We start from the raw sequence: 27,815 nt of genomic DNA, 5'->3' as shown, positions 1-27,815 counted from the left end.
TAGCTTCAGACATAAGTAATGCCAGGTTCCTCTACTAGAGGCATGTGATGGTGACATCCAGGACCTGGTAGGAGGACTGGGTAAACCAACTGATGTATCTTCTCTTTTGGGCTAATGAGATTATCAGATGCAATGAGTTAAACTGTTAAAAAATAAATTAATCTGTTCCAAGCCAGCATTGATTTCCAAAATGTGTTATATAATGCCAAGTTTTCTAAACTTGTTAATGAGGTGAAAATTATCAGGTGACAGGAAGGTGATCTGCAAAGGGACTGGGCAGGAATTGGCAACCCTCCTGTGGAATGGATAGAGACTGAGGTGGAGTTAACCAATGACTAATGTGTGAAAGGGGGTCACCCGTGGGGAGAGAAGAAAGAGTAGTTACACAGAAAAAGAAAGTTTGAGGTGAGATTGTCTTCTTTTTGTTTTATTAAAGTATCATTGATATACAATCTTATGTTGGTTTCAAATACACAACACAGCGGTTCAACATATTATTAAATTCTTACCCGCTCTATTGTGGTCACTATCTATTGATGTAGTTAGATGTCATAGAATCATTAACTGTATTCTCCATGCTGTACTACCATCCTTATGACTAACTTATATTGTGATTGTAAATTATTCTGCCCCTTTATCCTCTTCACACTTCCCCCACACCCTAAGCCCTCCCACTTGGTAACCACTAGTCCCTTCTCAGTACCTTTAAGTCCAGTACTATTTTGTTCTTTCTGTTTTGCTTTGTCTTTACACTCCACAAATAAGTGAAATCATATGGTATTTGTCTTTCTCAACCTAGCTTATTTTACTGAGCATGATACCCTCTAGATCCATCCATGTTTTTCAAATGGGAGGATTTCTTTTCTTTAAGGCTGAATACTATTTCATTGTGTATATGTCATACATCTTCTTTATCCATTCATTTATTGATGGACACTTAGGTTGCTTCCATAGCTTGGCTATTGCAAATAGTGTGGTGATAAACATAGGGGTACATATGTCTTTTGAAATTAGGGATTTTGTTTTCTTTGGGTAAATTCCTAGTAGAATTACTGGTTCAAATGTTATTTCTATTTTTAGTTTTATGAAGAAACTCCATATGGCTTTCCACAATGGTTGCACCAATTTACATTCCCACCAACAGTGTAGGAGGTTTCCCATTTCTCCACATCCTCGCCAGCGTTTGTTATTTCTTGTGTTCTGCATAGTGGCCATCCTAACTTGTGTGAGGTGGTATCTCACTGTGTTTTTAATTTATGTTTCCCTGATGATTAGCAATGTGAAACATCTTTTTATGTGCCTGCTGGCCATTTGTATTTCTTCTTTTGAGAAGTGTTTGTTTAGGTCCTCTGCCCACCTCTTAATCAGGTTATTTGTTTTTTGGGTGTTGAGGCATATGAGTTCTTTATGTATATTGGATGTTAACCCCTTATATGAATCATTTATGAATACATGCTCCGACACTATAGGGTGCCTTTTTGTTCTGCTATTGTGTCCTTTGCTGTACAGAGCTTTTTAGTTTGATGTGGTCCTACTTGTTCATTTTTTATTTTCTTTCCCTTGCCCAAGGAGATGTGTCCATGAAAAACTTGCTTATGCTTATATTCAAGAGATTTTTGCCTATATTTTCCAAGTGTTTTATGGTTTCATGACTTACATTCAGGTTTTTGATCCATTTCAAGTTTACTTTTGTGTATGGAGTGAGACAATAATTCAGTTTCATTCTCTTACTTGTAGTTGTCCAGTTCTCCAAACACTAGTTGTTGAAGAGGTTGTCTTTTCCCCATTGTATATCATGGCTCCTTTATTATATATTAATTGACTATGTATGTGTGGATTTATATCTGGGCTATCTATTCTGTTCCATTGATCTATGGGTCTGTTCTTGTGCCAGTACCAAATTGTTTTGATTGCTGTGGCTTTGTAGTACAGCTTGTAAGTCAAGGAGAATAATTACCCCAGCTTTGTTCTTCTTTCTCAGGATTGCTCTGGCTATTTGGGGTCTTTTGTGGTTCCATATGAGCTTTAGAACTATTTATTCTAGTTAGTTGAAGAATGCTGTTGTTATTTTGATAGGGATTGCATTAAATCTGTAGGTTGCTTTAGGCAGGATGGCTGTTTGACAATATTAATTCTTCTTACCCATGAGCATGAATGTATTTCCATTTGTTGTTGTCTTCTTTAATTTCTCTCATAAGTGTCTTATAGTTTTCAGAGTAAAGGTCTTTCACCTCCTTGGTTAGGTTTATTCCTTGGTATTTTATTCTTTTGATGCAATTGTAAGTGGAATTGTTTTCCTGATTTCTCTTTCTACTAGTTCATTAATATATAGGAATGTGACAGATTTCTGTGTATTAATTTTGTATCTTGCAACTCTGCTGAATTTAGTTATTAGTTTTAATAGATTTTTGGTTGGAGTCTTTAGGGTTTTCTATGTATAATATCATGTCATCTGCAAATAGTGACATTTTAACTTATTTTTTACCAATATGGATGCCTTTTATCTCTTTGTGTTTGATTGCTGTGGCTAGGACCTCTAGTACTATGTTGAATGAAGGTAGTGAAAGTGGGCATCCTTGTCTTGTTCTGGATCTTAGAGGGAAAGTTTTCAGCTTTTCACTATTAAGTATGATGTTGGCTGTGGGTTTGTCATATATGGTCTTTATTATGTTGAGGTATGTACCATCTATACACATTTTAAGAATTTTTATCATGAATAGATGTTGAATTTTGTCAAATGCTTTAAGTGTTTTTTGAGATGATTGTGTGATTTTTGTCTTTCTTTTTGTTAATGTGCAGTATGGTATTGATTAATTTACAAATATTGTACCATCCTTGCATTCTTGGAATAAATCCCACTTGGTCATGATGATCTTTTTGATGTAATTTTGAATTCAGTTTGCTAATATTTTATTTATGATTTTTGCATCTATGTTCATCAAGGATATTGGTCTGTAATTTTCTTTTTTTTGTGGTGTCTTTGTCTAGTTTTAGTATTAGAGTGATGCTGGCCTCATAGAATGAGTTTGGAAATATTCCCTCTCTTCTACTTTTTGAAATATGTTAAGAAGGATGAGTATTAGCTCCTTTTAATGTTTGATACAATTCAGCTTTGAATTTTAGGTAGGTTTTGAACACCAATTTGATTTCATTGCTGGTAATTGGTCTGTTCAGCTTTTCTATTTCTTCCTGGCTCAATCTTGGAAGGTTGTATTTTTCTAAAAAGTTGTCCAGTTCTTCTAGGTTGTCCAATTTAGTGGCGGATAATTTTTCATCATATTCTTTAATAATTCTTTGTATTTCTGTGGTGTCCATAGTGATTTTTTTCTTTCTCATTTTTGATTTTGTTTATGTGTATACACTCTTTTTTTCCTGGTAAGTCTGACTAGTGGTTTATCTATTTTGTTTATTTTCTCAAAGAGGCAAGTGCTGGATTCATTGATTTTTCTTTTTTTTTTTTTTTTCTTTTCTATTTATTTCTGCTCTGACCTTTATTATGTCCCTCCTTCTACTAACTTTGGGCTTCATTTGTTCTTTTTCTACTTTCTTTAATTGTGAATTGTTATTGTCTTTTGAGGCAAGCCTGTATATATCCTTTACTCTTATAACTGCCTTAGATGCATCCCACAGGTTTGAAGCTGTGGAGTTTTTGTTTTCATTTGTTTACATGTTTTGGTTGATTTCTATTTTAATTTGGTCATTGATCCATTGATTATTTAGAAGCATGTTCTTTAGCCTCCATGTGTTTGAAGGCCTTTTTTTTTCTTTGTATAATTTATTTCTAGTTTCATACCATTGTGGTCTGAGAAGCTGCTTGATACAATTTCAATCTTTTTGAATTTATTGAGGCTTTTTTTGTGACCTAATATGTAATCTATTCTGGAAAATGTTCCATGTACACTTGAGAAGAATGATATCTTGCTGCTATTGGATGCAATGTTTTATAGGTATCTGTTAAGTCCATCTGATCTAATATATTGTTCATTGCCTCTGTTCCCTTATTTTTTTCTGTTCCCATTACTTATTTTCTGTCTGGTTGATCTGTCTATTGATGTGATTGTTATGTTAAAGTCTCCTAAAATGAATGTGTTGCAGTCTATTTCCCCCTTTAACTCTGTTAGTGTTTGTTTTTCGTATTTAGGTGCTCCCATATTGGGTGCATAGATATTTATAATAGTTATATCCTCTTTTTGGACTGAACCCTTTATCATTATAAATGTCTTTCTTTGTCTCTTTTTACTTTGTTTTGAAATCTATTTTGTCTTATATAAGTACTGCTGCTCCTGCTTTTTTCTCCCTATTACGTGCATGAAATATCTTCTTTCTATCCCTTCAGTTCTAGTCTGTGTATGTCTTTGGGTCTGAAATGAGTGTCCTGTAGGAAGCATATAGATAGGTCTTGTTTTTTTTTATCTGTTTTGCCACTCTATATCTTTTGATTGGTGCATTATGTTCATTTCATTTAGGGTGATTATTGATATATATGTACTATTGCCTTTTTATTGTTTTCTGGTTCTTTTTATAGTTTCTCTCTGTTCCTTTCTTCTTCTCTTATACTCTTGTTATTTGATGGGTTTTTTTTTAGTGTGATTGTATTTCTCTGTTTTATTTTTATTCTTTTGTGAGTATAAATTGTTGGTTTTAGTTTTGTGGTTACCAAAGTTTCAAGGATAGCTTCCTGACTATATAAGTGTGTCATAAATTGCTGACTGCTCTTTTTCAAACACAATTTAAAGCTACTTTTTTTTTCTTCTTTTTTCTCCTCCACAATTTATGTATTAGGTGTCATAATCTGCACTTTTTGTGTATCCTTTGACTTATTTTGTAAGTAGTTGATTTTGCTCCTTTTATTTTGTATTGATTTTGTACTTGCTTGGTAATTTATTGGTCTACTACCTTACTGTTGGTTTATTTTCACTGGTGAAAGCTGTTTGGCCTTAGGAACACATCCAGCTAGAGCAGGTCCCTTTAACATATTCTGTAGGGCAAGGTTAGTGGTGGTAAATTCTTTCAACTTTTATTTATCTGGAAATTCTTTAATCCCTGCTTCAAATTTAAATGATAATCTTGCCAGGTAGAGTATACTTGGTTGGAGGTTCTTCTGTTTCAGTGCATTAAATATATCAAGTCACTCCCTTCTGGCCTGTAAGGTTTCTGCTGAGAGGTTTGCTGATAGCCTGATTGGCTTTCCTTTGTGCATGATCTTTTTTCACTTCCTGGATGATTTTAATACTCTCTCCTTGTCCTTGACCTTTGCCATTTTAATTATTACATGTCTTGATTTTTGAGTTCCTTTTGTTAAGGGCTCTCTCTGCCTCTATGAGCTGAGTGTCTATTTCCTTCCCCAGATTATGGAAATTTTCAACAATTATTTTCATCAAAGAGTCTTTCTATCCCTTCATCTCCCTCTTCTCCCTTTGGTAACCCTATTATGTGAATATTGTTCCATTTGGATTGGTCACACAGCTCTCTTATTATTTTTTCATTCCTAGAGATTCTTTTTCTGTTTTTGTCCTCATTGTTTTAGTATTCCCTTTCATTTACCATTTGTTTTATAGCTTCTGCAACCTGTGATAATCAGCCATTAACTCTCTCTATTGTATGTTTCATTTCAGATAGTGTATTCTTCAGCTCTGAGTGGCTCTTTTACAGGTCTTCTATCTTTTTGTTGAGGTCCTCCCTGAGATCTTGAGTATTTTTCTGTAGATACATGAGCATGTTTATAACTTTTACTTTGAAATATTTATCAGGAAGACTGGTGATTTCTGTTTCATTCAGCCTTCTTTATGGTGTTTTTTTTTGTAGTTTTGTTTGGAACATATTCCTCTGCCTCCTCATTTGTCAGGCTTTCTGTCATTCCTCCTATGGAGTAATAGCTTTATGATTTGAGGTACCCATCCGGGGCCCAGCAGCTCAAAACTCTTTATTTTCCAGTACAGGATCCCTGCTGTTGGCATGCAGTGGGTGAGGCCACCTTTCTTCTGGCTTATAGTGGTCTGATTCTAGGCAAGCAGTTTGCTTCAGACACAACTTTGTGACCAGCTCAGAAGTCTCTGCTGGAGTTACTGTGGGCAGGGCCACCCTCTGCCTGGCTTGCATCAATGGTGAGGGCTGCAAGGTTAATAGGGTGGGCAGGCTGCTGTGCAGCTCTGCCCTGGCCCATTGTTCAAGACCTGCATGTGCAAGGAAGGAGCTCTTGAGACTGGCTCCTTCAGGTACCTCCCATGTTGGGATAAAACAGAGCCAGGTAAGCTTCGAGGGTCTCCCTCTGCCTACCTGGCAGCAAAGTCTGATACAACTTCAGGCCAAGTGGATTGTCTGTAAGCCATGCACTCATGGACTCATGGAGGAGCCTTGAGTCTGCACTTCCAGCGAGGAGGATGGAGTGTCTTGGGCTCCTGAGAGTTCCCAAACTTTTGGGCTGAGGGTAAGCTGGGAGGTATCATCCACCTTCCATTTCTCCTGAGAAAAGAGTTCTAACAGTTGCCCCTCTGGCACCCCTCTCTCTGCTGGGAAGTCTTTCAAACTGCCTGCTTTGCTTTTGTATCAGGGGACAGGTGGATTGGGCCTGTTCTTCACAAGCAGCTGAGATCTCAGCTTCCCAAAGTGTTCTGCTTGTTTTTGTTGTCCAGCCCTGCTAATCACCAGAACACCATGTAATGTGAGCTCCTGCTCCCAGAGCAGATCTCCAGGGCCAGGTGTTCAGTGATTCTGGGCTCCTACCCACTCCCTGGTCCATTCCTCTTTCTCCTGCCTGTGGGCTGGGGTGGGTGGAGGGTTTAGGCCCCACTCAACCAGCTTTGCCACTTTACCCATTTCTGTGATGTCTTCTCTTCTTCCCTAGATGTAAGCAGTCTGTTTGCAGTCTTCAGGTGATTTTCAGGTTTAGTTGTATTTGCTGTATTTTAGTGTTTATATGTTTTGGGGAGGAGGTTTCCACCTAACCTTCCTACTCCACCATCTTTTTCTCTGCCTTGAACACAGATTGTCTTAAGTGAGTCATTCCTAAGATGCCACTAAAGTTTCAGGCATCCCAACAAACTGAGTCTAACTTTGAAGGTAGCACATAGGAACTGATTAGACTAGATTATGAAAGATATAAATCAAGAAATACCATCAAGTACTCTTTCCCTTATGCCTGATTTGAACACCAGAATAAGAAGGAATTTTCATTGCTTCTACCTTTTATATGCACTTATTTACATATCATAGGCACTATGCCTACCCAAAACCAAATCATGCATTATAATAGAGCCCAGAGTTGATTTCTTCTATGACAAAAGAGAATGTATTGACTATATCCTTGGGAGAATTAAAATAGAGTGGTTAAGAGCACTGACCAGAAACTCCTGCCTTTAGATACAGACTCTATCAATTATTATGTGGACTTGAGAAGGTAATATTGCCTCCTTTAGTTTCATTTTTTTATATATAAAATGGAGATAATTTTTATCTCAAAGATTTTAGAGAAGATTAAATGAATTTGTATACATAAGGAGATTTTTACCAAAGAGCTTGGAACATTGTAAAATCTCAAAAAAAAATGGTTGTTGTTATTATTAGTTGGGTAAGCCTCTGAGTTATACCGAAGTTTTAGAGATTACCATTAAAAATAAAAGTTAATTTACAATAGCCAAGAAATGGAAGCAACCTAAGTGTCCATCAACCTAAGTGGATAAAGAAGATGTTGTACATATACACAATGGAATATTATTCAGCCATAAGAAGAAAACAAATCCTACCATTAGCAACAACATGGGTGGAGCTAGAGGGTATTATACTCAGTGAAATAAGCCAGGTGGAGAAAGACAAGTACCAAATGATTTCACTTATCTGTGGAGTATAAGAACAAAGAAAAAACTGAAGGAACAAAACAGCAGCAGACTCATCTGGACTTGCTGAAGCATCTTCCTAGATATTCAAGTGTAAGTGTCAAATAGGCAGTTGTATTTATAAATAATGAATTGTCAGTGTTAGACTTAACAATGTGAGAGACATCTGCGTGTATAGATAATATTTAAATCCATGGGACTAAATGAAATTACTTAGGGAGAAAGTTTAGATTAGAATGAAGAGTCTGAGAATGGACAAAACAACATTCAGAAGGCCAGCAAAGGAGGAGACACCAGTGAGTATTAGGGTGGATGTTGAGATAGAAAGAAAACAAGAAAGGTATGCTCTTGCATAACTGGGAAAAGATAAACTGACAGAAAGGGAATAGTCAGTCACCTGTGTGGAATGCTACTGAGAAGGTAAAATGAGCACAAAAAGTGACTATTGTATCTGGTAATATGGAAGTGATTGATGTCCTTGCTTGGAGGAGTTTCAGTGGAATGTTATTGATAGAAGCCATTTTAGAGAAGATTGAAGACACAGTGGGAGGTGTGGAACTGGAAACAGAATACCGACTACTGCTTTTCAACCCTGGATTCATTTTCCATAATCACCTGTTGAATTTTGGAATTTACCAATGTCTAATCCCAGGCCAGTCTAATCTTAAATCAATTAAATCAGGGCTTCTGGGAGGTGGGGGAGGAGCTTGGAAGTATTTTTGGATCTTGAAGTATTTTTTCAGAATGCTGGAAATTAGAATATCTTAAAAGAATAAAGGTAATTCTAATATGCTACTGGCATTGAGAATCAGTTTTATCAACAAATGTTTCCAGAGTTTTACATGTGAGAGTGAAGAGGTGAAGATGTGGCAAGTGTTTGTTGTTGCTATTATCACTGTACTTCTGACTATATTTTTTTAATGGAAATTCTGAGGATATTTCCATTAAATGTACTAACATTTGGAAAGCTCTTTCCAAAATGTACTCAGGACAAGGAAAAGTAGAGAGGGAGAAATTGATGATTTAGAATTTTAAGTCCGGGACCAGGAAATCCTGGGGCAAAATACCTCTAAAAACTGAAATCAGTCAAAGCAAGAAATAAAGTTTAAAACCTGTTTATTGCTTACAAACTGCAGTCTAGGCCCTTCTCTTTTTCCTGCTCCAGCAGAAGCAAAACCGGTCCTCCCCCTCACCTCTCAGGTGCAGATAAGTCCTCCATTGCCTAGGTAATTACCCATTGATATGGAGATAAACTTCTCTCCACCCCTGAGGAATGATGCAAATGCATTAAAGCCATACTTCTCTCCACCCTTGAGCGCCTGTTGATATGCAGATGTATTAAAGCCAGGCAAGATATTCTGAAAATATTACAATTTTACCCACAAGGATAAATATAAACAGTAACAAGAGGAAAATCCTTGAGGAGGCCAGAGGGGACAGAAACTGCGTAATTTTATTTAGCTCATCTTCTGTTAGCAGGAGTGGACATGTTTATTTTCCACCACTGAAGAAATTCACATTGCTTGATTTGCAGCTGTAGTCCGGTGCTGAGTGGGGAAAAGGTATGAAATAAGTCCATAGGTTTAAAAAAAACAAAAACATTTTCAAAAGAATTTTAAAAGCTGTCCCTATTTTTCATATGTTTTATGTTTTTTATTAATTAAAAAAGACAGTCCTCCTACATGTTAATGTTTTTGTTAAATCATAATTTCCCTTAGAAATATTAGTCTCTTGAGGTCATTATGATCACGGGCCTGGCCAAGACATATATAGAAATACTTACTGTCCCATAGTTCATTAAAAGAATGAACAATTTATCCAATTCAGAGCTTTCCAAAATGTTAGGAGTGTAAGTTTAAGTGTTTATAGCTGATGTAGACAAGAATATAAATAAAATGGCAATCCATTCCCTCAAATCATAGTCAATAAGTTGGTATAATGTATTAGGAAGGAAGACATGCTTTCATGAAGATTGAGGAATATAGATAGCTATTTTTGGGGAATAACTCAGACACCTTTGTTAAGGATCTAAAGCAAAGTATCTTTATAAAAACAAGTAAACCTTTGTTTAGGTCATAGGAAAGTTACTTAGATGTACACAAAATGGATAGTTTAATTCAACACTTAACAAAAGTCATCATATTGAGTGTGATTTTATTGTCACACTAACTTGAAGAAGTCATTAAAATGAGTGTGATTTTATTGTCACATTAACTTGAAGTTCGTCTGGTTAGAGAATATCATAGAACTTGCTCAGACTAATAATCCTGAAGTTCTCAGTATCTCAGGGTATGGAAAAATACACTATTCTTCTGCTTTGCTGATTTATTTGTGTGGTTGCAAATTTTCTCTAGCAACTAGAGGCAATGAAAACAGATTTTTGGTCCCTGGAGCCCTATTAAGCAAGACGTTTACAAGTTATTACAAAATTCATGCAAATATTTATGCACAAGTATATTTATCACAATGCCATTTATAATATTGTCAGGGATAAGATCTGACAATCACAATAGGGGACTGAGTAATTAAATAATGTTATTAATAGATTATCATGCAGCCATTAAAATTTAAAGTGCTTTTCATTAAGAAATTGCTTAGGAAAAAGGTAAAGCAAAAATGAAAAATACAGTATGTTTTCAGGTAGATGAAAAATACATAGAAAATAAATATTGAGAAGAAATGTAATATAATGTTACTTTTGTTTATTTCTGCATAGTGGGATTGCATGTGATTATTAGTTTATAATTCTTTTTCTATATATTTGAAACTTTCCAAAATGAGTATATATTTCCTTATCTGTGAAACTAAGTCATGCCTTTTATAAGTGAATGCAAATTATGAAATATTATAAACCCCATTTACTTTTTTTCATTTTCAATATGATGTGTTAAAATAAGTTAAAAGATGGACTTGGTATTTCATTTAATCATTAATATTGTCTAAAATAGTTTTTTAGAACATTATTTTGTTAAGGACATTATTTCTAGGAACTAAGATAAGCTAAAATTGAATTGAAGTTTTGAAAAGTCAAAACATTTTTCTTAGCATTTTAATGCCAAAGTCAATTAGAGAATTAGAGTCATGAAAACGTTATGGAAAATATATAATGTGCAAAATGATTTCCTCTGTTTCTAATAAAGCTTTAGCACTTGTAATTTATTATAAGATGTTGATGCTGAAACTAAGACATCATATATGAGGAAACACACTAATTAAAAAGGAAAAAAAAATCACTGAACTTTACTATTTTAATAATCAAACTAAATACAGGAATGGCATGACAAAAATTGAATGGTATATATGTCCTTGCAATTTAAATTGAGACTTGAATCTCAATGGCATCCAGACTTTTCATCCCCTTCCTTCTTAGATTCTGTCTGTCCATGTCTCTGTAATTCATAACTATGAAGCCAATTTAAAGACCATGAAGTCCAACCCTGCAGCTTCCTAAGAAGAAAAACAATGCCCTGAAAGTTATATATTCCTTGTTAAAGATCACAAAGCCAGTAAGGGATAGAGCAGAGAACCCCCATCACTGGAATTATTTCCCTCAAAAATCTTACATAAAAGCCAGAACTGCTTTTAAAATCAATGAACATCCCATGTTTAAATTTTTAAAAATTGGTTTTTTGAATTCTTTGGCCTACATAATAGTTAAGTCTAAGACACAAAGTTGGTTTTGATCACTGATTCATAACAACTAATGCTTTTCCATCTTAGGTGCAATCTTATCTTGCCTTGTAGTTCAGAAGTGTAGCAGGCATACTGCTTTAAGAATTTTTAAGTATTTTTAAAAGGAATGTGAATCATTACAAAATATCCAGAACTGTGTGGGTTTGTTGTGTATTTTGCTTTGTTTTGTTTGTTTTTATTTATGAAATATTTTCATGTATCAAGTGCCATTTGGGGTCTCCTAAACTGTAAGGCTAAAGTTGTTTTCAAATATGTTATCATTTCTTGAAGGTTTTTTGTGAATTCCTCCTTCAGCCTTAATCATCTGAGACAGTTGACCAATTAAAACAGGGTTTATCTTTACTTCTGGTCTCCTCTTTTCCTGCTTCCTTCTTTCTTAATTCTTGTACAGTATAGAAATTGAGAATGTGGCTGCAAGATGAAACCCTCCATTTTGCAAACTGATGTGAATTTTTATTGTATTGCTGTATGCCATTCAGATAGGTGGTGAATTTCCTGTATTCAGGAAACATTACCCAAATATTTCATCCAGATCCCTACTTGTTCAAGAAAGAACACTTGCGTATATTAACCTACAGAAGTTGTTGAAGCTGTTGTTTTTCAAATCTTAATTAAGTATATTGCTTTTTTGTCCTCAAAAGCATATGGGAGATGGTTAAATGAGTTTTCAATGAAACGTGAGCTGATGACTCTTGCTTAGTACAAGGAAAACTGATGAGCAGTTAGAGCAGTTAGAAGCCATTTCCAGAGATAGGGCTCTAAATTAAAGCTTAACTATAAACTTCAAACTGAGTTACAAAAAGGGGCGGGAGAACCATTACTTAATTGCAATGCAATTTGGTGGATTGTGGGTAGTGTTGATTTCAAAGTGTTGATTTCAAAGTTACACTAGCAGAGGTTGCCATTCTACATAGTTTCAGTAGTTCAACTTGTAAACCCATGGATAAAACACCATTCAACTCCTCTTTTAGAAGTGACGAAAATTATGGTTTTCCTGCCAAAGTGTTAATTCCATATTAAGATTTGAACTGACACAAATACTCAGCTTGCACTGTACATTGAAATACTGCAACTCCAGAGTTTTAACTACCCTCATTTTGAATATCTTTCAAAGACACAAAGAACTAAATAACAAATCTTAGGCTAAGATTGATTTAATTCTTCTTAATGATTAAATTTGATCACTTATTTAGAATGCAATCATTCATGCCTGGTCAGTGAAGTGTAAGGTTCTAGAGATGCTCTGAAAAATGATGCTCAATACTCTGGTAAGAAGGCAGAGGTGATCAGCCTGAGGAAGACAGAGGCCACACACAAGCACACAGTGACACCCAGCCAGGCCGCGCACTCGAGCTTTACCCCTCAAGGAAACTGTGGGTCACTTTGCTCATCCCAGGAGAACATAATTCAGAACGTCCTTCTCTTCTCATCTCGGGACTGCTCCAAAGAACTGTAGAGTCAGGAAACGGAACCACTAGCCTAAGGACTTTATCACTGAGAAAAGGCAGCAAGAACATGGACACTAATGCAGGAAGACAAACAAAACTGCAGCCACCCAGAGCCTGGCTTCAGGAACCAATCGATTTATTCTTCCATTTCTCATTCACCACATGGGGGTCAAAACAACCTGACTTTGATAATGCAATTTTCAAACCACTTCCAAAGCAGGTAAATTGTGGTCTTTCTGATAAGCTCTTAGGAGAGCAAGTAGGTGTATAGTTTCGTCCCCCGCTATTTCTAGCTGTTCTTTCGTCAGGAAGAGCAAATCCAAACATGCTTTTGAAGCAGTTTGAATTTGAAAAGGGAAAGGTTTCCATCTACTGGATTCTTTGAGTAATAAAGAGTATGAGAGTCCACATTGGCAATGTGTGATAACACGGTATGTTCACTTAGAGATTTTATAATTCTTTTAAATTGCATTTTATTTCAAGAGTCTACTCATTAATGAACACATTCAGATTTTACAAAATTTAAACAATTTTTATGTCATGTAAGGTAGTCCAAAGTAATACATAGTCTGCCTTTTCATTCACTGGGAAAAAGTGGTATGGAGCAGTGATATATATCCAACAAAATAGTTGTATTAAGAAAATCCATAGGATTGAAAGAAATGGGGTGTTTTTTTTATTTATGCAGATAGTCACCTCACTTTTTTTCTCTAGTAAAAATTGTCTTTTCTTAAGCAAATCCCATTTTTTTGGGGGGGCATACTTTGAACTACACTAGAGGGTATATAAACAGTTTGAGATAAATCATGTTATATTTCTTTCCTATAACCTTTCACTGAGTCAGTACTAAGAGGTAGAAATCCATTTCTTCCCCAGCAGAGTTGGATTTTTAAAAAGATTGTGAGTATTTAAGGTTTTATTTGAAAGAAATTTAGTCAATAGAATGCAGATGTATATGCAACATAATTTTTAGTTGTTTGTGCCTTACTACACTCTCTTGAGTTTGAAATCCCAATTTATGTCAAAATCATACCAAATATGTTATAAACTGAATGAAAACACAAATGGTAGGTTAATGTCCATTTATAACTATGAACATTATCTGGCAAATAAAAATTTTCGATCATGAAGAATTTGTTTTTACTTCAAACTCATAGATATCGAGGACAGTATTACCTGGGGTTTTCCATGATTCCACAATGCTTGGTTGAAGAAATAAAGCAGAAAAGACTCAAGATTTGTGTTCCAAACTACAACAAATATCCAAAGATTTCCAGTTGAGTTCTCTGCAGCTCTAATTCCTCCCCTTATAAATTACTGAATATATAGTTCCACACCAGAAAATAATGTCTTAATAAAGCAGAATTCATTAGAGTTGCCATAGATGTTTTGAATACTCTTAGCAGCAGAACCTGGTTTTACTAGGATGTTAAGTCTACCCAGTTGAGATACAACCTTATAATTGTATCTGAAGGATTTCCTAAAATTGAACTTTTGAAGACAGTGAAATGATTTGTTAAGAATAATAGGTAATGTAGTTTGTAATTAAATATGATTAGCTTGGCAATATATGCAACAAATATTAAATTATAAACAATGATGTGACAAGGTCCTTTTGTAAGGACCTATTTTCCTTTTTTTTGAGTTGTCTGCGTTCTGTTTATTATCTTTTTTGTGACCAGTCTTTTTCACATATCTATGACCCATGCTAATTGACACTGGGAATTTTTTCTTTTACTTTTTGCATCAGAACAATTTGGCACTTTGTGGGGAGGGGAATTGTTGCTTTGCTTTGTACTTGCTCTACTAACAAAATCAAGCCCTTATCTTCTAAATTTAGCAATAAAGGAAGACTCATCTTTGGCTTTAGTGTACACATTAACCTTTAGTTATTTAAAGGAGACTTTACAAAGGAAATAAAAATGGCAGTTCACATAGAAGCAGTTCATCAGACTTAAAAGGAGTAGTTCATTCACTTAACAAACATATATTGATTATATAGTATATGCCAGACATTCTTCTAGGTCCTGGAGATATAGAGGTACATGAATAAAACAAAAATCTTTATTTTCATGGAGATTACCTTGTAGTAGGAAGATAGACAATAAAAAAAGATATTTAAATAGTATGTTTGATTAAATAGTAGTTGGGGAAATCAATAGCTACAAAAGGGAAGAGAGTTGTGCTCCTGTTAGACAATGTAATCAGGAAACGCCTCATGGAGAGAGTTCAGTGATTTGTCCGAACGTGGCACTGTGGCCTATTGGGAGAACCAGAGCTTAGGGATCTCTGTTGACATGCCATCTTTTTAGCTGCGTGACTCTGACCTGTTTCCTTTTCACTGTGTTCATATGACCCCAACACCTGGCAGTACCCGTAAACCCAAGTAACTACTCAAAATTCAGACCCACTGACCATTTTACCTCCAGTAAACTGACCCAAAGAATCCCATCCCTATACAATATCCTTAAATTAAACCCTCATTCAGTAAGTTCACAGGAATCATAGCACGATGTTGTTCTGCTGCACATACTCAATGTTCAGATTAAGAATTGATCATTTATCACAAATGTTACTAAAACTCTTGATTCTCTTATGAATGATCTGAGATGCACAGCTTTGCGCCTCTTCTCTTGAGACAATAAGGAAGTGTGTATAACTGATATTTCATATTAGTTCAGGGAGAATAACTTCTTCCTGAACCTCTTTCTAATAGGAAAAGCCTGAAATTCTAGGAAATTTATACCAAAACCATTATTCAACCTCTCTGTTGTAGGTGCCTTATCTAATGTAGTTTACACATGCATAAAAATTGCATTTTATTCTAAGTTAAATCATGCAGATGGCAGATTTGTTACAACAATTTCTTGTATTACAAAAATATATGTTAAAAGTCATGTAATACAACTTCAAGGATGATTTTCCTTGGATTAACCATTGATTTGCACCAGTTTGTCATGATAACTCTATGGGCTTACATAATTAAGAATCTCCTCTCTGCACTTAAAATTTGACAAGCTGTGACTTTTAAAAAAAGTTTAAATGTTTAAAAGTTTATTTGAGACCCACTCTTGTTATAACAAGAAATTTTCCTATGTAAAATGAAACTATAGAAATGGCAGTAATTTCAGAGATCATATAATATGCATAATGATGCTTAATAAGTGATACCCAGATCTTTTAAAGCAAAAAATAAAACTACATCAGGAACATATTTTTTTTAAGCCACTAAATTTTATGTCATTAGCCCACCTTGCTAGAACAGTTGAAAATCTTTAGTTTGCTTATGATAGTAACACATATGTCATGCTTGCTAAGGACTAATAATATGTTCTAATGACATAAACCCACCATGTAAAATGCCTTGTAGCTTTCTCCCCTTTTTAAAGAAAGTCTTAAATTGGATTTTTATAAACAAGGCTTGATCTAGTGTTCTTAACCTTTTGTTAATTTTATTATTGACCATATTTAAGAATAGAGACCTTGATTATGAAGCTATGAGTGCAAACTAAAATATTGCTTTAGTGTAAATAATTTTAAAGGAATTCATGTTCAGTCAATTAACATTGTCTGATATTCTCCCACATATTCAGTTCCTTAAAAGACTACTTGATTCTCATATTGTATATCTAAAATAAAGAAATTTTTAAAAGTATCTAGAAGCTATTTAAAATGTGAACACATACTGATGTGTTAATAATTGCTGAATATGAATGAAGTCCCATAATGTCTGCATTCTGTAAAATGGGAACATTGATTTATTGTCAAGCAGAAATCTATAATTATACTGTATAGTGACCATAAAAGTTTAATGCGCTTAAAAATTTGTGATAAATTCTGTAACACTGCCTTACAGAGTACATCTTAACTCAGTGAACACTGAACATTGAGCAAGAAGAAAATAATGGAAGATTAAAAACCCCATAAAAAAGATTAAAGAGTTTAAAGAGTTAAAGAGTTGAGCCCCATGAAAATATTAATAAAACGTTGTCTTAATGACTACTACCTGATGTAGCAAATATCTTAACCCATGACTAAAATCACTGAAATTGCTTTAAAATATTTCCAATTTATCAGAAAGAATGTAATTAAACTTAAAAATTTTCCCATTTGTATCTAAAAATTCAAAAAGTATAATAATAATCTGTAATCTGTTACTAGATAAGGAAATACTTTCCTGCAAACTTTGTATAACTGAACAAAAGGCATTTATGAGTTTTGACATAACGACAGTTAAAATATGGGGGCTCTCTGTACCAACGTACTTTGTAAGCATTTTCTCATTTATTTCTTCCTAAGTCTATGAAGTATTTAAAATTATTATTTCTAGAGTACCTTGCATGAGTAAAGTTGTTTATCCGAGGTCGTATGACTGGTGTGTGATGGATCTGGAATTCATACTCAGGTGGATCATTCATTCACCCATGAAATACTGAAATTATTCATCTAAGTCTCCATTTCTCCACAGTTTTTAGTATAATGTTTTCTAGACTCTAATCTGACAGTTTGGGAAAAAAGGTGGTAGAATATCTTTCTCTTTGTATTAAATGGTTATGGATTATACTTCCAGATGTTCTGCTTTAAGAGACTTTTTAAATGTGTATATTAAGGAATAAATAATGACCTAAATAATTTCATAATTTTCTCCCCAGAATTTTTGTTTCTTTCTTTTCTAGGAGATTTTGATAAGATAATAGGGGACTTAATATATCAGTATCAAAAAGAAGTCATTTCAAATATTGCGGAGACCAGCTCCACAATTCAGCTGAACCTGAGAGGGGTGGATGGGAGATGCAAGAAAAATACAGAGATAAACAAAAACACAGAAATGAAGTCCCATAAATTTGGATCAGTTGCTTCACTGGCCGCTGGTCGCAGACAAGTGATGCAGTTTTATTTCAAAGTGCAGCTTATATGCACAGGCTCACTTTTATGAGCTGCCCACATGATGTCACTTTTGGGCTGATCTCATATCCAGTGTTGTCACTTCTGGTTCTGGTGTTACTTCCAGTGATATCACTTCTGGTGACCAGATCCAGTGACCTCACTTCTGGCCTCCACAAAATATAATCTATAATGACACAAAAGCATGATATATTAATTATCTATTGATGTATAGTAAATTACTACAAACTTCGTGTTTAAAAGCACACACATTTATTATCTCTCAAGGCCTGTGGGTCAGTAATCCAGGCAAGGCCTAATTGGGTCCACTGCTTCAGGGTCTCCTCACATGGCTTCAATCAACACGTCAGCTAGGACTACAGTTTCATCTCAAAGCCCAGATGGAAAAGCATCTGCTTCCAAGTTCTTGTGATTGTTGTTAGAATTGAGTTCCTTGAAGACTGTCAAATAAGAGGTTCAATTCTTTGCTGGCTATCAGCCATCAGTTCTTCACTATGTGGGCCTCTCCATAGGGCAGCTTACAATACGGCAACTTAACTCACCAAAGCCATTAAGGGGGAAACGCAATAGAGAATCTGTAGTAAGATGTAAGTTGCAATGTTAATATAACATTATCACAGAAGTGACACCTCTTTATCTTTGTCATATTCTTTTGGTTAGAACAAGTTACAGGTTCTGTTCACACTTCAGAAAAAGATACCAATAGGAGCCTGGATATCAAGAAGTGGGGATAATCAGGGCCATCTGAGAGTCTGTTTGCCCAGACAATAATACAGAAATAAAGAAGTGAGTAATCTTTGGTAATAGCCAAAGAAAAACAACCTTTTTATCAGTACATTCCTAAAAAATAAAACCAGATGATATTTTCTGAAATGCCCACCCAGTTTCACTCTCCATCTTATCTCACCCACCTTGAATTGCCATTTCAGCTCAATGACCACTTCAGAGAAGCCATCCCTGACCTACCCCATTTGACTGGTTATTAGATTGCTGATTAGGCTGTGAGAGAAGAAACTGAGTATAGTTTTTGTCTAACAGTTCATCACTGTCACCCAGCAGAGTACACAGCACAGAGAGAGAAACAATGGAAGCTTGGTGAGTGAAGGAGCAGATGTTCAGGGCACTGAGCTGCAAGTCAAGAGACCTAGGTTCCAATGGGAGCTCCTGCCCTTATCAGCTGCACTATTTCACACCTTAGGTTTTTCATCTGTGAAAGGTCAAAATTCTAACTCAGTTACAATTTTGATTCATGTTGTGATTTTATACAGTTGTTCATCAATAAATTTTTCCTGCATTGACAATTTTTCACCGGTTTTTATCTATTTCCTTCATCTTTGAACCAATGATTTTGAGGTTTTAACCTATTTGCATCAAGTAGTCAGAAGGCAGGAGGAATAATGTGAGAAGCTTAAATCAATATTATTTGTAGGATTGTATTTTAAGAAACTCTCCTGATATCTTCAGAGTTTGTATATTTGAATACCATAGCTATGGTATAATACAAAATGCTTTCCTTTCCTCTAGACAAATCAAATACTCACCAGGAAACAAAATACTACCATATACAAATGCTATTCCTCTCAAGATGTTGGCTTTCTGCCTACTCCTTCAACTGCCCTTTCCCCTCTCTGGAGCCGGAGGGTTTGTTGAGATAAATAGTACCATAGACTTATACCACTGACATCCAGAGAATGATACAAGGCTCTGAAAAGAAGGGAAGTATGTTAGAATTCCCTAAGTAGTAGAGTACTAGACTATGATGTAAAAGAATTATTTTAACATCACAATAGTATAGCTGACACACTTGGCCTGTTTGCAATCTTTACTGGAAGTTGCCCTTGTTTAGCAACTGCTGAGAAGATCTATACCAAACAGTGTTAAGTCTGGTTTGTGAACCGTATCTTATGTAAGCTATAAATAACTTTGCTTGATTTTCAGTATCAAGTCTTTGACATGACTGGTGCTAGAAGAAGATAAATACTGCATTGGAAACCCAGGAGCACTATGTTACTCTACCATTCCCAACAATCAAAAGTCAAACTTATGCTTATTAAAATTTTTGTCATTGGTTGTTCCATAGTAATGATGCACAGTGTCCTGAGGGTGACTAATGGCCTTCTTATAGCCTTTCCCAGCTCACTCATTCATTGTAGTTCAGAATAGAAGGGAGAAATCAGTTGTCAGTGGTTGAGAAATCAGTAGAGGCTGAGAGCATTTTTGCAATTTTTCTTTCAAAACACAAGTCAGTTCTTTTTTTTTTTTTTTAATCTGAATTCCTACTGTTCTTCATAGTATATTTTCTTAACTGAAAGGCCATGGTTATGGAATCTGTGTTTTTCTTGCATGGTGTATGTGTCAGAACCACTGCAGTGAGGAAATATGGACAGGGGAAATGGCAAGTACAGAAGTGCATGGAGCTTCACCTTCGTTTTAGTAGTACTTTGGGTTTAGAAAAAATGCTTGGGCTGAGACCTTCAATGATACCTGTAGTAGTGCAATTCTGAGGAATCCTGAAGGTGATGTATTTACGCTTCTAACTGAAAGGACATCTGGGCCAAACTTTAGTTGTTGATTTCCTGCTCCATCCACCTTATATGCAGCAATGTGCACAGGCTCAGAAAATAACTAGCCTACTCTTCTCTTATGGGATGATGTGCCATTCAGGTGCACATTATAAAACAACAAATATAACAGAGAAATTTAGTGAGCACTTTCTATGTAGTAGGCAGTGTTTAAGAATTGTACATGTTAACTAATTTAACAATCACAATAATACTCTGAGAAAGGTGCTATGCCCATTTGGTAGTGGAAAGAACCAAGGCCCTATGAAATTACATAAATTGCCTATGAGATTCCATAAATCTCAGATGTGGCAGAGTACAATTCAAACCCAGGCAGTTTGAACCAGTCTCTAAGTGAAGAGCAGGTTCTTACCATCCTTTAATCTTACCTGCATTTATTCAGAATTTTTCCCTTTGCTGCATAGATAGAAATATTTAAATGTATACAAGTTACTCCTGTTAAAAAAAATTATATACCCTAGGTTTACATTCTGTTCACCTAGATACTCAAGAATTGACTATGTGAACTTAATATTTCTTCTATTTGAGTTAACATGTTCCATAATATAATCTCAGATATTACTTGAGTTAATAAGATGTGGCAACCAATTCACACTAGTCTTCCTGGGTCGTATGGGTTTTTTCTGCTAACAACTCATAATTCGAAAACATAATTAGATTTCCTTATTGGCTTTGCAGACAAGAATGCTGACTAAATGCAGACTAGGAAAATGCATTTGAATAAACATTAAAAATTATTAATAATATTCTTTGCAATGAGACCAATTGACACTTTGGAATCAAATTTTGCATAAACTGATCCTTCCCTCCCCCTCTCTCTTTTATTAGATATATAAATATTTTAGTAAGTATAAAGGAGTAATTCCAAATCATGAAAGAAAATATGTCTAATATTTCTAATATACACATACATGTGAAAAAGAGACAGAAAAGGAGAAGACAGAGAAGAGTATGTGCAAGAGAGCAGTACAACTAACATTTAAAGAATGTCTCTTGGTGCCAGATGCAGTTCTAGACATTGAACATAAATACACACATCAACAAATACATGTGTTCATATTTACTTATCATTGTCTTAATTAAAATCTTACAAAGGAAATTTGCTAATGAAAAAAATTTAAAAGCATATAGAATTTTTTTCCCCAAAGGTTTTTCTCTAATAAGTCAATTTACATCTTGTGAATGACTAATATTTAGAATACAATAAAGCTGTGTTCCTCAAATTGTTTTCAATGGAGTATCATTGTCTCAAAATTCTGGAAAAGGCCAAGTACATCTGGGAAACATTGCCTACTGTGGATATTCAATATGTGCTTCAGCATAGTAAAAGTAATGAGAAGTCCTGTAGTAAAGATAACTGATTTGACTGTATTTGGCTCATTGTTTCTATTAAAATATGTCCAGATAATAAATGTTTAAGTACTGTGTTTCATCTAATTTAAGCTGCCATCAATTTAAAGATCACCATTTTACTGTATGCCACTAAGAAAAAGTTGCCAATTGAACTACAAAGTAAGATTTCCTTTTCACTTAGAATTATTCGCCGCTATTAAAGTAACTCCTTTAGACATAAGCCAATTCAGCTTTTTTATATCATATTCTTGCACATATATAGAAATTTTTTAAATAAGCAAAATAAATCAATCAAGCAACTTGTTCACATTTGGAGGCTGACTCTTTGGAATCACTTTTCATTACAGATTTAAGGCATATGTTGGTCATCCAATGTCATTTTTAATGCCATCAAGAGATTTGATAATACAGACTTTCTTAAAACATTATTATCCCTGTGAGTTTCTTTCAAGTGCCTGAAACCATTTAGTAAATTTCCACTGGTACTTTCTTGATTTTACCAGAAGTATCACAGGGAAGTTTTTCAGACAATAATCAGGATGTATTTAAATGCCACTGATTTAAATGTCCACTAATTAATTAGTGTGGGTAAAATTGTAATATTTCCAGAATATCTCACCTGGCTTTAGTGCATATGCATATCAACAGGCGTTCCTCAGGGGTGGAGAGTTTATGGCTTCAGTGCATCTGCATATCAGTAGGCATTCCTCAGAGGTGAAGAAAGGTTCATCTCCATATTGATGAATAAATTACATGGGCAACTGAGGGCTTATCTGAACCTGTTAGGGGGAATGCTGGTTTTGCTTTGGCCAGAGCAGGAAAGAGAGATGGTCCCAGACTGCAGTTTGTAAGCAATAAATGGATTTTAAACTTTATTTCTCCCTTTGACTTATTTCAGTTTTAGAGGTATTTTGTCCTGAGATTTCCTTTCCGCAGAGTTACAATTAGTCAAACTGCCATTGGCTAGTTTCAACAAAGAGAAAAACAAGTTTGCACATACTTGAGCAGTGACAACTACAATAAAATTGTCTTCTGCCCAGGAGGAATTGTAAGGTGATCTTGATTATAAAACATATCACTGTTTTGGAGGTGGTATAATAATGTAATGTGTGTCATAGAGCTGAAGAAACAGTTATGTCTAGCATCCTGTGATGGATGGTATACAATTTATGAAGCACTTTATGGGAATACTTCATTGATTAGTCAGTTGCTCACTGAGACTTTCTGGCTTGGGTTTATTTGTCAAATCAGTAGTGTAATTCCTAATTATGTTATTACTGATCAATTTATTTCTATGAATTCAAGTTTTTCCAGGATCTTAGATCACACTGATTTGTCAGGACAGGAAAAATTTGCCAAGTGTATTCAATCCTTCAAGGTATAGTTACCACGTTTTGTCTCACCACCCAGGGAAGACAAGTTTTTCAAAGTTTATCTAGTTTTTTGTCCTATTTTAGTTGAGTGGGCAAGAGCATGGACTTTGATGTCAGATGGGTGTGAGTGACTTCTACTCTCTTCCTGCTATTTCTTCAGTAAGTTTGAGCAAGCTATTTAACCATTCAAAGCCCCAATTCTTTCATCTTAAAACAAAAAGCAGCAATAATGATAGGGATGTTATGGAGATTTAATAATGATAAAGTATATACAAAAGTTTTTATTGTGTAGTTTAGAACATGAAGTTCCCTAAGTAATGCTATTTCTCCTGTTCCAGTACTTCTGGGACCTTACCATACCATACCATGCAATGGATGGATGAATTCTTGTCCTACTCTAAAAAATATTTGAGATGGCTTTATACATTCTAAATTCATGTGATACATTGGATATATTCATGTGATATAGAGGAATACCTTATCAGCTATAATGTTACAGTGTTTGTAAGATAATAATAAATCAGTTGTCAGGGAAAGACACAGATTTTCCACTTTCTGAATCCGTAAAAAAAAAAAAACTGCTTTTGAGATTTTTTTATTTTAAAAGGGTACAACAAAATTATGTGATTAGATACTCAAGGACTTCAGCATAATCATAATGCTGGTACAATAACAAGTTTTCAGTAACTTTTTTTTGTTTACCCTCAATGAAAACCAATATCAAAATGCAAATCCCCTTTTAGATTTCACAGGGGTCAAAATAATGTCATCTAAATGTACAGCTATGTAGTACACTGAGTTGATCCTAGATAAAATTAAATTATAAAAATGGATGGCCTACAGATTGTTCAAGAAATAAGATATATTGAAGAGCTGGTTAGTGCCCTTAGTTAAAGCAAACTGAAACAGAAACAAGTAAATTATTTCACATATATATATAATATACAATATACAAAGGAACAAAGACAACAAAAGCCAAAAAGAAACATGGTTGGAGATATAGTAAAATAAGTTTCAGATGACTAATGCATTAAATGGAAAAATATGTGTATGTGTACATAAAGTGAAACGTTTTAAGAATAGAAGGACTTTCTTTATATCCCAGGATAGTGAAGACCTTTCTAAGCAAAATATGAAAGTCAGAAAACACAAAGGAAAATATTTTTAGTATTTGTAGGTAAAATTACAGTATTTCCAGAATCTCTTACCTGGTCTTAGTGCATCTCCGTATCAATAGGTGATTACAAAGTGGGGGGGAGCAACGGGTCACCTGGACCAGCTAGGTATTTTTGGGGTCCTTTTGCAATAAGTTTGTGAGAGACACTGGCAAGCAGAAGTAGACAACTTCTTATATGCACTAAATGGGTTTCTCCCACTTTATTTTTCCTTTTGACTGATTTTGGCTTCAAAGGTTATTTGCTGTGGGCTGAGGACATATTTCCCCCTGGAGTTAATAATTTTTTGTGTTATAAAAATAAGCACCTAAAATTTTTAATATTTGTATCATACATCCCCAAGACACTTGTATCAAGAGTGCTTGTACATCAAAAAATTGAACACTTCAATGGAAAAGGGAAAGAATAGGGAATTTCTGGAAGAAGAAATAGCAAGGCCAACAAAGAATTATCTTGAGTAATCTGTTTTAAATAATTATGAGATACCATTTCTCTCCACATAATAAAACGTGGTAGATTAAAGAATAAATTAAAAGTCAGTGTTCTGTAAGGGAAATTAGCTTCTTACACCATTAGAGTGTATGTAAACTTGAACAACCTTTCTAAGAGCCAAGTAGGTAATAGAGAGATATTTTTAAAAGCCTTAAAACTGCCATATAATTTATCAAAATACATTGCATCTAGAAATTATCCTAATGAAATAATCAAGAGCATAATAAAGCAATGTACAAAAATGCTCATTTATTTTTAAAGTTCAAAATTAGAAACAACTTGAATATCCAATTAACTATAGGGAAATTATTAAATAAGTTTTTACCAACTTGCAAAATAGAATGCCACAAAGATATTTAAAAATAAAGTTATAGAAGAGAGACCTGAAAACTGTTCATGACATAACTATTTTGGAAAAAAAGCAAACTATCAGTGCATACTACAGTATGAATCAATTTTTGCAATAAAAGTTGTTTCTGTATCATTATATATAAATAGAAATCTAGAAAAATTGTTACCATATTGCAAATATATTCATATTACAGGAGATTTTTATTTTACTTTTCATACATATTAGTGTTTTAGAATTATCTGCGATTGAATACACACTGCTCAGTTAAGAAGTTTTTAAAAGATTAATATGTAAATTATATGCAAATCCTTTCTCACTATTGGAGGACAGAACCATAAAAAAACAAAATGCATAGAGGTTAGATGAGTAGTATTTTCACTGGCAGTATTCCCTCTGCATTCCCCATAAAATATGTGAGTTGGGTTGCAAGTGACACATATTCTGTCTGCTCTAGCTTCTGAAGGATGGTAAATACTGCCTTGAATGTCCTTACTTAGAATTTTTTTCCTAGAGATTGTAGATTTTATAGGCCATTTGCCTTAACTGATATCAAATTGATGTTTATTTTTAAATGCTATTGCAAAGATTTGCTTCTTTTATTTCCCTTATTCTCATTGATCTAGGACCAAGCAGTTGAATATGGGATTTTTATTGCCGAAGTGAACTGAAATTTGAGGCAATTACCTAGATTACTTCAAAATTTAGCGTTAAGACCTGCCCCATCTTTTAACTATGGAGATCAGACAGACTTAAGTAAATTGAGAAGTCGTCTGGTATTTGCTTCTTCTGTGTGAAATACCTCTCAGCAGAGGCTGTGATCTTTGTACAATTCATTATCTCCTTTTTTATGTCATTAAACTAAAATTGCAGTGATAATAGTAAAAGATAAATTCAACAGATAATCACTGTGTATTATTAGCTGGCATGGGCCATCAGCCTGTTAATGTAGTTCTATCCAGTGACTTCATAATAAGCAGTTACGAACCTGGGTAATTTGTGTGCATATCAAGAATGGGCAAAAATTAAAATTAAAATGGCGTTGTTAAAGAGTAGTTTTACATTTTAAAAATATTCCAAATAATCTGCTATAAATAAATTATAATCTAAAATACAATAATCTCTAGTTGGCTTAAAAATTATCTTTTAATCATTATTTCTTTTGAAAAGAAAGAAATGCAAATCCTTATTCATAAGGATCTTATTCCTGATGACAAATTTTCAAAGTACATTACAAAATAAAGATTATTTGCTATTACAGGGAATTGTGAAAATATAAAACTTCTTAGCTGAAACCACATATACTGGTTTACTATAATATGCAAGTGTATTGTTAATGTATCATTGTATATAAAATCCTTTAATTCATCCTTTTGATTAAAATCCTTCATAATTTTAATTGTTGTGCTTAAGAAAAAAACATGAGATTTTTTAGATTTATTTCCTCTCCCATTTTTTTAGTAGAAAAAGTAATGTGTTGTTTTATTTTTCTCATTTTTTTTGTTCCATACATTTTCATTTTATTTAGTTACAATGACAGTACAATTTAAAAAATTTATTACATGTTTCCATGTTCTTATAGAGACATAATAGTTTCAATATATGAATTATATTTTGTCAATTAGATATACCATTGATTTACTTAAGTATTTACTATTGAAGGAAATCATTTCCCCTTTTGTCCACTTAAAGGTAAGCTTCAATACATATTCTTATGCATAAAATTCAGACTTAGCCTATAATCAGACTATTCTGTCAAGTATGTTGATTAGAGGGGACCAGAACTACTAGGCTTAGTAGGCATCTAAGAGGGAAGAACTTAACTGAGATGACTATGATTTTCCATCTACTGTCTATTTAAAAATTAAAAACATGATTGCTCTACATATCTAAATTTAATACCACCATGAAGTAGATTTACAAATGACTAATAAAGGACAGGTTATAAAAGCATAGCAATCCATAAGTGTTAAATAAAATAAATAAAGGAATTATAATTTACCTGTTAATCAAACCTGCAAATTTGGACTTAATTAAAATACTTTATTTTTCTAACTCATCATGAAACTTTATCTAACTGTCAAAGCTTTCCCATGGTTTGTGCAAATCCCACTGAAAGAGCTACCTTAAAAACTTGGAGCTCAATTTTAAGTTGCCTTTGAAAAAATAATGCGTTAATATTCCTTCTATTGCAACCTTCCTCGTTCATCCCAGTCTGTTTTTGTCACAGAATGGATTAATTTCAATGTATTATTGTTTATGTCTTCTTCCCCCAGAAAGTAAACTCCAAAGAGGAAATACTTTGATTTATTTTGTTCATTAATGAACAAAAGTGCCCAGGTGCCTAGAAAAAATAACAGAATAAATTTATAATATATATATCGAACAATAATATGGAGAACAATTCATCAGAATAGAGGGATAGAACATGACCCAGGATGATGGTGTTCCCAGTTGTTTCTCTGATTTTTGACTTCTTGAAGGAAATAATTCAGTTGAGAGACCAGACAGCAAGGAAAAGCAGTGAGGAATTTATTGGGTTAAACTGAAAAGTACACTCTTGAGACAGGAAAGCAGGCTGTTTGGAAACCAGAAGCAGCCCACTCATTAGGG

The 27,815-nt window shown here is 34.2% G+C and overlaps 1 protein-coding gene and 1 long non-coding RNA gene across 7 annotated transcripts in view; one reads left to right on the top strand and one right to left on the bottom strand.

Moving 5' to 3' along the window:
* GALNT13 (polypeptide N-acetylgalactosaminyltransferase 13) overlaps window positions 1–27,815 on the top strand; it is a 529,379-nt gene that overhangs the window by 436,962 nt on the left and 64,602 nt on the right. Inside the window, exon 10 of one of the 6 annotated variants that reach the window (XM_057505572.1) lies at window positions 17,650–17,927. The exons of the other annotated variants lie outside the window; for them this stretch is intronic. Coding sequence (XP_057361555.1) covers window positions 17,650–17,909 — 260 coding nt within the window. The 3' untranslated portion in view covers window positions 17,910–17,927. Of the gene's footprint in view, window positions 1–17,649; window positions 17,928–27,815 lie in introns of those variants that run through there. 6 annotated transcript variants of the gene reach the window in all.
* The window catches only part of LOC130684537 (uncharacterized), a 100,005-nt gene continuing 90,121 nt past the window's right edge, over window positions 17,932–27,815 (bottom strand). Inside the window, exon 3 of the long non-coding RNA XR_008998821.1 lies at window positions 17,932–18,044. This is a non-coding gene — a long non-coding RNA (uncharacterized LOC130684537). The remainder of the gene's footprint in view (window positions 18,045–27,815) is intronic.

This window comes from Manis pentadactyla, chromosome 8 (genome assembly GCF_030020395.1).
Source record: "Manis pentadactyla isolate mManPen7 chromosome 8, mManPen7.hap1, whole genome shotgun sequence".
Classification (NCBI taxonomy): Eukaryota; Metazoa; Chordata; class Mammalia; order Pholidota; family Manidae; genus Manis; species Manis pentadactyla.
This window is presented reverse-complemented; position numbering and strand designations above follow the sequence as displayed.